General features: G+C 40.9%; 1 protein-coding gene across 3 annotated transcripts; it reads left to right on the top strand.

Moving 5' to 3' along the window:
- Positions 1 to 698: 698 nt before the first annotated feature.
- Positions 699 to 2,869, top strand: LOC115665052 (cytochrome P450 CYP94D108). Of its 3 annotated transcripts, none has more exons than XR_008814268.1 (3): positions 699 to 1,611; positions 1,895 to 2,620; positions 2,748 to 2,869. XR_008814268.1 is itself a non-coding variant. In XM_056302399.1 (2 exons), the coding sequence occupies exons 1-2, from the start codon at positions 745 to 747 to the stop codon at positions 2,567 to 2,569; spliced, it is 1,542 nt and encodes a 513-aa protein (XP_056158374.1). In that variant the 5' UTR covers positions 699 to 744; the 3' UTR covers positions 2,570 to 2,678. The 3 variants fall into 3 exon arrangements, 1 of the variants encoding a protein (XP_056158374.1); XR_008814269.1 differs by having other exon boundaries at positions 2,700 to 2,869; XM_056302399.1 differs by lacking the exon at positions 2,748 to 2,869 and having other exon boundaries at positions 1,895 to 2,678.
- The last annotated feature ends 9,704 nt before the right edge of the window (positions 2,870 to 12,573 follow it).

The following is a 12,573-nucleotide window of genomic DNA, read 5'->3' as shown; positions in this document are numbered from 1 at the left end:
GGGAATGAAGTGACTTACTTTGAAAATTCACCTAACGGGTGATCTTTCTTATCGTCTAGTTTTGAATTTACTATAAAGAGAAGCTTCTTCAGGATGAAAATATGAAAAGAGAAATTCTAACCTTGAAAGAGTAATGCAATAAATTTTCTGCAATGGCCCATGCCACAGATCTATTTGAAAATATCGAAATCAACCGAACGGATAATGGAAATCTCACGCATGTGTCGCGACATGAGAAAAATAAGGAAATTGGCGATCTCCACCCATTCTACCTTATCCCTTCCACTGTGTCAATATTTACCTACGTCTCATAACTAACTTAAAAGAGAAGCAAAGCAACCCGGATAAGCAATCGCACTTTTCCTTTTCAGAAGAAGAAATCATTTTTCATGCGTTTATTTCTTAAAAAAATAAATAATTTTTTAAAAATAATTGCTCGTATCGTTCAAAATAATTAATCGATGAAAAATATTTCATCATCAATAATAATTTATATTTAAATATTTTCATGAATAATGAATCTTTCTCTCGTTTGCACATTTTTGTAAGTAATATAAGCGATTAATTTTTGATCAAATTTTCTATTTTTCTGGAAATAAAGGGAGTATTATGTAGATAGACATATAACTTGATAAGAATCATCTCGAAGAAGGAGAAGAAGAAGAAAAACCTGATAAAGCCACGATAAGATCACCCCAAATCTTATCCCTATCTTTCACTCTCGCTGACCTTCTTCCTTCATCCATGGAGCTCTTCTCTCTGCAATCCGTCCTCCTCTTCCTCTCCATCTCCCTCTACCTCTACTTCTCCTTCTTCCGCCCTCCTCCCCACATCAAGCCCACCAGGACCCCCGGCTTCCGCCTCTACCCCGTCGTCGGGGCCCTCCCGGACTTCCTCAGGAACCGCCACCGCTTCCTCGACTGGATGTCCGTCGTCCTCCGCTCCGCCCCCACCAACAGCGTCGTCTTCTGGCGCCCCGGCGGCGTCCGCGGCGTCATCACCGCGAACCCCGCCGTCGTGGAGCACGTGCTCAGGTCCCGCTTCGAGAACTACCCGAAGGGCGACAAGCTCATCGCCCTCCTCGGCGACTTCCTCGGCAAGGGGATCTTCAACTCCGACGGCGAGCTCTGGCGGGTCCAGCGCAAGACGGCGAGCTACGAGTTCAACACCCGGTCGCTGCGGCAGTTCGTCATGCGAAGCGTGACCGTGGAGATCGAGACCCGGCTGGTCCCGATCCTGTCCCGGGCGGCGGCCGAGGAGGCGGGTCGCGCCCTGGACCTGCAGGACGTGCTCGAGCGCTTCGCGTTCGACAACATATGCAAGCTCGCCTTCAACGTCGACCCCGGGTGCCTGGCCGGCGACGGCACCGGCGAGGGGGAGTTCATGCGGGCGTTTGAGGACGCCGCGAGGATCAGCTCCGAGCGGTTCATGTACGCCTTCCCGTTGCTGTACAGGGTCAAGAGGTGGCTCAACGTGGGGTCGGAGCGGCGGCTGAGGGAGTCGATCGCGATGGTGCACGAGTTCGCAGAGGAAATCATACGGTCGCGGATGGAAGAGAACAGGGAGGCTCGCGACGAGGATTTGCTCTCTCGATTCATCGGCCACGAAAGTGTAAGCCCACTCCATTTTGACAAATTACGTTATTTTAGCAAAATTGAATATTTTTTATAGTTCATTAGTTCACAAAAAATGAACTAATTGATGAATAGAGGCTAAAGTTATTCTAGCAGACAGAACTGGCTCCATTGTGTCAAGCACCAACGTAAACAGTCGTTCTTGAATTCGAAATTCAAGCCACGATCTAGCTTGCTTAATCGATGAAAGAGCAGCCCAGTTGATGATATTGGCACGAATTTGTAACTCGAATTCGACCTGACTCTGTGCGGATCGCCAGGTCCATGAGAATGGCTCCGCCTCGACCGAGTTCCTCCGAGACATTGTGATCAGCTTCATCCTCGCGGGGCGTGACACCACTTCGTCGGCTCTGACCTGGTTCTTCTGGTTGCTCTCGCACAACCCGGAAGTGGAGCGGAAGATCTTGAGCGAGCTCGAGAAGCTCCGGAAACAGAACGGGAGAAGTTTTGGAGACCCATACAGTATCGAGGAACTGAGGGACATGCACTATCTGCACGCAGCGATCTCGGAGGTGATGCGGTTGTATCCGCCTGTGCCGGTGGACACGAAGGCCTGCCTAGAGGACGACGTCTTGCCGGACGGAACCTTCATAGGGAAGGACTGGCTCGTCACCTACGACACGCACGCGATGGGAAGGATGGAGAGCATATGGGGCGAGGACTGCCACGAGTTTGTGCCCGAGAGGTGGATCGACGAGAGCGGGTTCTGCCGGACAGAGAGCCCGTTCAAGTACCCGGTCTTCCACGCCGGGCCAAGGATGTGCCTCGGGAAGGACATGGCGTACATCCAAATGAAGTCCATCGCGGCCTCGGTGTTGGAGAGGTTCGAGATCGACGTGCCAGGGCGGGATACGTGCCCCGAGCACCTGCTGTCATTGACGCTGAGGATGAAGGGTGGACTTCCGGTGAGGGTGAGGAAGAGATGCGTGGACTGACTCCTCCATTTAGCTGCGGATTAGCAAAGAACATAATGGATTCGCATGTAGGTAATGTATGACTAATCTGTGTTTGTTTGCCTTATTGCGTATTTAACTTGTCTCAAAAGTTCTCATGGTGGAAGCGAAGCTAATGCATTCCCTAATGTCGACAACACGCCTCCTCTGCTGCCGATAGCCAGCAGATGCGTGGATCCATGGATTGATCGATCAATCATTTTGGATCTCTGGATACAACAAGGCACCGGCTTAGAGAAATTTCAAATCGGAGAATTTGGTATGATCATAAAATTCAAAGCATGTGCTCCTTTCTTTGACCCTCTTCATATGGATTAGGTCCGCAGTATTTATACATTTAAGAGTTCATTGTGATGATTGAGCTTAAGATGTGATGGTGTAAATGTTTTGGGAGACGATAGATTGTACCAATGAGCTTATACCGATAAGTGGTTGAAATTATTTGAGGTGGCAAAATTAGGTCGATTGTGAAATCCATGTGGAGAGTTAACATAGATCGAGATCATTCATCAATACCATGGTTTTAATTTCTAAGTAGAAAGAATCATTATTCGGTGTGATTGGGGAGCTGAGTGCTGCTAGATTGTCACACCTCAATTCCTACAATTATAGGGGTAATGACACTGCGTCCTTCAACCTTAAGGACACAACTTCAAACACAAACCTAATATCAAAAATATATATATCCACTTATATATATGATAAAATAGGGAGTTAGTTAGAGAATCATAGTTCTCGAATCCTCTGAGGACAATATATATTTCCAGGCTCAACTTATATCCAAAATGCAACTACCAAAAGCTCATCGCCGATACTGCTCTCTTGCTTGTTGCTAGCTAAAGAACCTAAAAAAATTTGGAAAGAATGGCATGAGCAACCACAACACAGTAAGTGGTACATCTTTTCTATTGAACATTCACTATTCATCTTTATAAAACATTCACTATTCATCAATCCCAAATCAAGTATAATATATACGTAAAATATCGAAAATGGGTTTTATCTTTTCAACAAAACTTTCCATATTAGATCAATAAACAATAACAAGTCAACCATCAATGCTCCATTCCATTAATTATTGATTAATCTCTATCAAATTAAATGTCGATGATCCATTCTATCAACCAATCTAATGCTCAGTATCTATTTATGGTCACGATTAACGTGCGGGACAAAGGCGACTAAGTTTCTCCCTTGAATAGGTTTTCACTTATATCAGCTGGCGATTCAGCTCAGAAGGATCTTTTTATAATAGTATGCATATTTATCCTCTCGATGGATTCCAATCAAAGCGACATAAGCTTAATCCACTAAAAACATTCTCCAATAGCCCATACTCAAATCCAAAATCTATTTCAAAACTTGGCTTCATTGACCAAATCATATTTCTTTTCACGATTCAATTCATCAAACATAAAATCTTTCATAAACCATATTCAAAGTCGAGAACTTTCATAATTCTTTGATAACAAAGTTTCACAAATCATTTGCTAGTAATCAGTTTAAACTATAATCAACAAATATTTTTCCATTTCAAATAGGCAAAATGGTAGTAAATACTTATCCGGATTTTATGCAATAAAAATGTTATTTCATAACTTATAATATATCTAATTCATATTGTTTTCAAAATATAGGTTTACAAACTCGAAGAAGAGATAGCACCACTCATCTAGGAAAGCTGAAAACCAATCTACAAAAGTTACTCAGAGCCGACGCACTTGTATTTCTATCAATTAATTGAAAAACGATATCAAAATCCGAGTAATACACTGCTTTAACGAACAAGTCGGCTAAACTATGCTCATTCATTTACCAATCGACTTCTATGCACTAACGAAGAAACTCCTTTATTGCCAACATTCATCTTTGTCCGTTACGTGTAACTTCAAAGATCCATCTCCATCAAACCATAAGCTAGAATCGATTGTTGTTAAACCTTTCGGCTCCACAGTACCCTAAATTATCATTTCCACAAAACTCCACAGGTTTACAACTCTGAAATCGGACCCGCATTTCAAACATCACATTACTTCGAATATGCCCCGACTTCGAAAATTACTCTGATTTGGTGAACAAAGGGTTCGAATCCTTATTGTGCATTGCATAACGGAATTAATCTGACCCGTCGAGACTTTTGGGGCGCACATGCAGCGAAACCTTCTCTCCCTTTCTCGGTTCCATCGTGCCCGTCTCACCTCTTCTTTCTTTTTCCTCCACTGAACGTGTACTGCAATAAGGAGGGGAAGATGAGCTTTTGTAACTTGTTTGGGCCGAAGACTAAACTTAGAAGAATCTGGGCTTGGGCTTTGGGCCCTTTTTCTTCTCTTTAATTTTAAGCTCAAATATTACATGGATTTGCAGGAATAATACCAAAAAAATTGTAAACCTATTGCATTAATACCAATTCAATCATAAATCTTTCAATTGAATCAATTCAGTTCTAAACATTTTCACATTGGCGCCAATTCAGTTCATCTGGTCAATTTAGATCGAAAATCGCTAACATATATGCCAGTCATCTTACGTGGCACGCCAGCGCTGACGTGGATATTTTTAGTAACTTTTTGAATTTTTAAAATTTTCCCCTTTTTTTTTATCAATTTTTTTTTTGCTTCTCTTCCCTTTGTATGTGCCCAGTACTCAGCCATGGCCGGCGACCGGCCACAAGTGAGGACCAATGAGGACTCGACCCTCACGGGCTTTGGCGAGGGCTGAACCCTCACCCAGGCCGTGAGGGTCCAACCCTCGCTTGTGGTTAGTCGCCGGCCATGGTTGAGTACTAGCTAGAGGGAAGACAAGAGAAAAAAAAAAGAGAGGAAAAAATGGAAAAAAAGAAGAAGAAAAAAGCGAAAATTTATTTTAAATGATTACTGTGCCCAGTATCAAGGTACCAAATGCTAGGGTACAAGGTGCTTGAGTCATCCTTCTTGCAGCTAGCACCATATTTTCCTTAGCATCAATAGCAAGCATTTGTCCTACATGCTCATATGCCACCTTTGCTTGGCATTCGAATTTGTAATGTCCAAATTTGTTACGCTTAAAACACTTAATTTTTGAATTGCCACGTGTTTTATATTTTCCGGCGGAATTTGAATTTCCACCTTGACCTCAGCCACCTCCTCGACCTTGGCCACCTTGATAGCCTACTCTACTTGATTGAGCAACCTGACTCTGTTATGCTTGCTCAGGATTTGGACCGACGGACTTTTGATTCATTCTTTTCTCATGCGAGCACAATGAACCCATTAACCACTCCAACGTCATGGTTGACACATCTTGCCCCTCTTCCATCGCCGCAACAACGTAATCGAATCTGTTGGTCATAGACCTCGAGATTGATTTTGAGTCATTCATGTGTAAAGACTAGAAATCTCCTTTAAGTGTTTGAAGACGAACCCGTCTAACACGATCATAACATTTGTAAGATTGTTGCAAAATATTCCATCCTGCTTTTGCGGTTTCTGTGCTCGATATTTTTTCAAACATCATTTCCTCTACGACTTGAAAGATCGCAATCAATGCTTTGCAATCTTTCTTTCGGGACTCCGCTAACAAATCATCCTCCGCCTTTCTTAAAACATCATATGTTTTTGCATCGGCCACTTCAGTGTAGCTCTTCTCCACCAGATTCCCCAATTTTTGTGATTCGAAAAGAACCTTCATTCAGACGAACCAATTATTGAAATTCCTCATGTTCAACTTTGAAAGTTGTAATTAGACGAAAATAGTGTAGCGAAATTCAAATTGGCATTAGTATAAATATTACAAACAATACAGAATTGTAAAGAAATAAAATTACAATAACAGAATTGGAATCAATACAAATGGATACCAAGGCATGTGTTCGACACAGTTTCCTTAAAACAGATTCGTTCCCTCCAGCACGCGTATGAGGTTTCGCGAACGTCTGTCACCCAGGATACAACGGTTGACAGCTAAGAAGAAATCGGCACTTCAAAGCTTTCGACGAACTTGAACAAACCGGAACCGAACACTATCAAAAAACAGCGCAAAATGCAGAGAATTGAAAGAGAGGAATAATTCGATGATTTTTAAAATAGAATGGGAAGGCATCTATTTACAAGGTCAGGGGGGAGCGTTTCAGGAATAATAACGGCTGATTGAATCTGCCATTATAAAATTAATTCCGTAACAACACAATTTAACGCCATTAACTTGCTATTAATCATACGTTACAAATTAAAATTTGTAACAGCTTGAGTTGAAAATAAATCAGAAGGCAAAATTGGGCTCGTCGCGAGGCCCACTTTTCGGACCTGCAATCGTGTACACGGGACGTACGCTCGCGCCCAAGTTTCGGCTTGTCGGGCGTCGGATTTGCATCCTCCCTCCGCCTACACGCGAGGCATAGTGTTTGTACTATGATAGTTACCACTTCAAATGAATATAACTGTATATAAAGCACTCCATAGCTTACTTTTTTTTTTCCAATGTGGGACTAGTGTTTTTCGATTTCCCACTTTCAACTCAAGGGTGTTCTTTGAGCATCAATTTCTTATTCATTCACCCATCAATTTATCCCATATTTCCAACAATCCCCCACATGAATGAAAATTGTTTTAATTTTGACTCTGTGATAGTGTTCAACAATTGAAACCTACATAGCATAGGTAGGTGTTACCCTTTGAACCTTCCTTTGTGAAAGTATATTTACTTTACTAGTTGTCCAGTAGACATGATGTCCTTGAACTGACCAGCTTTCTTTTGTAAATGAACCATACACTTCACAGAGCATCTAAACGTTTGTTCAGTTCTCATAGTTATGTTCGTTTTGGCCGTAAACATCAACCTGGTTCTGCAAGAGTTTCTAAAGAATTTAGTCCTTAAATAATTCTCTTTTGAAGCGGCCCCACTTCTCTCTCACGTAGGTGATTACTTAATTTTTGAGTAATTTGTTTACTCCACTATGCATCTGACGTCTCCGTGGCAAAATCCGTCACTATCTCACCTTAAAGTCCATACAAGTCATTGTGCTTAATTACTCTCATTATTACCAATGCACCTCGAACTACCTTCATTACTCCACATTATAAAGAATATTGACACCCAACTAAATCAGGGTCCTCAAGGAAATTAGATTCTTCTTTAATTTTAAAACGCCTCATTCCAGTCAATGTCCTTACAGTATTGCCATGCATTTTAATTCTGACATAGCCAACACCTGTAGCAACGCGCTTAGTATTGCTTCCAAACTGTACTTTACTACCATCCATGCATTGATAATTACTAAATCAGTTCGTGTTTGGTTTAGTGTGAAAGAAATAATTTGAATCCATAATCCATCCGTCAAATAACGAATCCTTAGTGACAGACAAGGCATAATCATCATCGTACGAGACACCATCGACAATTATAACAATATCATCGTAAAACTCAACTTTAATTCTCTTACCTTTCTTATTCTTCAGCTATAGGCAATCTCTTTTAAAATGGCTCCTCTTGCTACAACTCTAACAAACAACACTACAAGTCCTACACTGATTACATTTGTTCAGGTTTACATTACTTCTATTAAAACGAGTACTAGTTTTTTCTCTATCTTCACCTATTAGAATAGCAGACACATGTTCATCAAATTCTCTTAAATGGATGTGCTAACTCAGAATCAAATTTCGAACTTCATCAATAATTAAACTTCTTGACCTAGAGGAATTACTAATAGCGGTTATGGTAGTATTCCAACTACTAGATAACGAGGACAATAGATTAAATATACGTACCTCATCATCAGAGCTAATCTCAACTCAATTCAATTGACTAATGACCACATAGAATTCATTGAAATGATCAACAGCCGACACATTTTTGTACATCTTTAACTAATACAAATGTCACATTAAGTTGATCTTGTTCATCGTAAATGACTTCTCGTACATTTTTGACAAGGCACTCATCATTCATACAATGGTCTTCTCTTTCTTGATGTTAACGCAACCTTACAAGCCAACGTTAACTGAATAACACCCAATACCTATTTATCTAGCAAATTCCAATTAGCTTGCTTCACCAACTCTAGTTTCTTCCTGGAGAAATCAACGTTAACTGAATCTACATCTCTAAAAAGTGAAATTCTTCCCATCAGATCTATCTATTCTCATTTTTCCTTCTTCTATCTCCATCTATTCGATTCACCTTAGCTAAGCCTAACTTTGATATCAACTATTGTGGAAATAAGCGAGTGAACAGTAAAATAACAAACTAAGAAAATAAATCGAACACTAGATTTATGCCGTTTGGTCGGTGTGACCTACGTTCAAGGGGAAAGCATCACATAATTTCATTATAGATCAAGTCAAATAACGGAAATTACAAGCACACTCGAGTCACGCAAATGCTATCAATGTTTCCCAGCCCGCAATCACACCTAAAAATTCACACAGTTAGCCTTCCAACACGAAATACTCTCTCAATCTCACAAAGGAATAATACAAAATCTTATAGGATTTAATTGGCTTCAACACTCTCAAAATTCCTTACCAAAAAAAAAAAAAAACACTCTCAAAATTCAACCTTACCAAAAAAAAAACACTCTCAAAATTCTTCCGAGTGTGATTCACGAAGAACCAGCCTCTTAAATTCTCTTCACAAGCAAGACTCACTTCTTATTTACAGAAGAAAATTAGATACAAAATAGGAAACTCCTTTCAGAAATCCAATCAAACTAGGAAACCACTTGAATAGGATAGTTTTCTTTTCGAGCTTAAACTTGAGACATATTTTCAGCAATATGAGTTGGTGAGGAACGTTAGCGCTAAGACCAAAAATCTCACAAGCGAACTTTTAAAAAGCAGTCTGCCTCACCTTCTTGCAGGAGTTCAAAAGGTGAGGGATGAAATTGAGCATCCAGTGGATGACAATGAGTACATGGCACAATTGCAACTAACAAGGAAGTGGATGCAGAACCCTAACTGTTCTAAAATCTCACATATGCGAGTGACATGATTTAGACTTTAAGAGTGGCAAATTAGATGACTCAAGAATTTGACTCTTCTCTAGGAGATTTGATTTTGGCCCCGACTCTAAACTCTAATATACTGAATTATAGCCATGATCTATGGTACGTACATCTTAACAAGATTAAATTACCGCAAGCAGAAAGTTCAAGTATTGTACAACAATAATAACAACGATGTCAAGTGTTATCTCACCAAGTGAGATCGGATATATCAATCTTTTCATGTCATCATGAACTACCAAATAGCTTTAGACAAAATATGCACGAACCTCGCGAAAAGAAGAAGAAGCTAAACCCATCCTACTCATTTGATAGGAACGTCTTAGCTAATGGGCAATCGCTTGGTCACTTTGCTAAGAAATCTTCCAATATAAGGAAGTGATAATCCTAGTAGTTAGTACACAAAAATTTACCTGCACGCCCATGCCAAAGGTTGTAAGAGGTGGTTATTATAATAGTCTGTTAACAAACCCAAATCCCCTATTTTCATTTTTGTTTATCATTCGAAAAAATTACAAATGCCATCTTCAGGTTTACTCTTCATATCAAATACTCCACTTTGAAGTTCAGCTGATTAGACTTTCGGATCTAAGGCCAACGAAGACTGCCGCACCAGCTCAAGGCCAAATCAACCGGCCATGACCAAGCTTTGCCATAGAGCTTGTGCGGCTCGTGAGTTTGTCATAGAGGCTCGTAGGTGGCCACGTTGCACGGCCTTGGTGACCACGAGCCACGGGCTTAGGCCAAGCTCGCATGGCCTCGCCATCAAGAGTTGTGAACAATCTCGCCACGGATAGAGACAGGGATACAGGGAGAGGGGTTTTGGGCGAGGGTTTCATTGTCAGCGTCAGGGCACAGCTGGGGCGTGGAGCAGCGGCTCGACGCTATGGGGGTGGCTCTCGATCGTTGCTGTGTCATGCTGTTGTGTGTGAGGCGAGAGAAAGGGTAGGGGAAGAAAGAGGGAGAGGGGTTTGGGTGTAGATTTTGGGTATGTATGAGGATAAATGAGCCTTTCTAAGTTGGAGTAGGTTTTGAAATGCGATGATGATATTTGATACGGTACAAGAGTTGGTGATATTTTTCTATAATTATCTCTTTTACCATTTAATTATCCTCCTTTCTTGCTAATCACGAGAGGATGTATTTAGCAAACATACATCTAACTTTGTAAACTAGTCTCCATATATATTATAGGACCTGAGCAAGTCCTTAAAAGGCTCCATCTCGGTTCTTGTCCGTACTTCGAAATCACCGGAATGTAAAACTTTCAAAGGGCCTCTCATTGGGAAAGACAAAGATACATGAGGAATTTGGAGTGCGAGACATGCGAGTACCGACATATTAAAAAAAGAACGCATTCATGGAATCCACTCCACAGAATGGGTACAAGCCACGAAGGCCCTAGTAGGAGCAAAAGCTCCATTCCTTCAATGTAATTCCCTCTTAACCGAACACCAAGAATTCAAAGGAAGCCGACATTATTCTTTTTTCTTTTTCACTTCACTTCTTTAGTATATCTGTTCCACCCATTTCTTGTTGGTCAAGATAAGTTCGCTTTCCATGCTCTCCAAGGGCTCGATATATAGAAATTCTTTTCCTGTCGCATCATTTGTAGTGATTGAGATTGTTTGATTTAGTTAACGTAAAGGCGTATAATTTGGGTTTGGCAACGTTAAACGGCAAGTCCAAGATATTACTACCGTCTTAGGTCAAAGGTCCTTGTCCGACTGAAGCAAGTCGACATTTTTTGTTTTCATGGCTACAATTAAATAGAGGTGAGCATGATCCAGGCGGGCGATTCCCGACATGAAACCAGGAACCGCCCAATAAAGACCGGTTTCGAGAAATTGGAATCGGAAACCGCCCGTTGATTCCATGGACCCACTCGAAAACCGAACACTAAAGACCGGTTCCGAGAAATTTGAATAGAAAACTACCCGTTGGTTCCATGGACCCACCCGGGAACCGGACCGCCGGTTCTCAGGTGGGTCCATGGAACTGGTCCCATCAAGTCTCATACAAATGGAGGTGATCAAAAGTGAGAGAGGGAGGTGATGAACGGCTAAAAGCGCGGCCATGAGTTGATGGGAGCTAAGAGTCAAGCTTTAGATTAGGGATTTTATGGTTTTCATTTTTCTAAAAATGTTATCTTTTTTATTGAAATTTTTCTAAAAAATTATATATATATATATATATATATATATATATATATATATTACCGATCCGGTCTGGTCCGGATGGGCGGGCGGATGGGCGGTTTCACGCCTAGAACCGGGAACCGGACTAGTCCTCACGGGAACAGCCGGTTCCGGGCGATTCTCGATTCCTTTGCACACCCCTACAATTAAACCAAGTGTGCACTTGGAGATCGCCCCTTTTACACCTTTTCAATTGCATTTCGTTTGAACTCTCATGTCGTTTTGCTCATGCCTTTTTTGACTTAATTATTTTGGAATTTACCACTCTAAAGACCTTCTTTGTCCAATTCGTAAAGAAATCCTTGCAATTGAATAAAACGAGTCGTGTGATCCTTGAATTTCCATCGTTAGGAAAGCCCGACTCCCAACTTTGCATGAAATTAACCGGGAATGAAGTGACTTGCTTTGAAAATTCACCTAACGGGTGATCTTTCTTATCGTCTAGTTTTGAATTTACTATAAAGAAAAGCTTCTTCAGGATGAAAATATGAAAAGAGAAATTCTAACCTTGAAAGAGTAATGCGATAAATTTTCTGCAATGGCCCGTGCCACTGATCTATTTGAAAATATCGAAATCAACCGAACAGATAATGGAAATCTCACGCATGTGTCGCGACATGAGAAAAATAAGGAAATTGGCAATCTTCACCCATTCTACCTTATTCCTTCTACTGTGTAAATATTTACCTACGTCTCATAACTAACTTAAAAAAGAAGCAAAGCAACCTGGATAAGTAATTGCACTTTTCCTTTTGAGAACAAGAAATCATTTTTCACACGTTTATTTCTTAAAAAAATAAATAATTTAA

This window comes from Syzygium oleosum, unplaced genomic scaffold (assembly GCF_021117445.2).
Source record: "Syzygium oleosum isolate NSW1041296 unplaced genomic scaffold, Sole_v2.1 Sole_v2.23, whole genome shotgun sequence".
Lineage (NCBI taxonomy): Eukaryota > Viridiplantae > Streptophyta > Magnoliopsida > Myrtales > Myrtaceae > Syzygium > Syzygium oleosum.
This window is presented reverse-complemented; position numbering and strand designations above follow the sequence as displayed.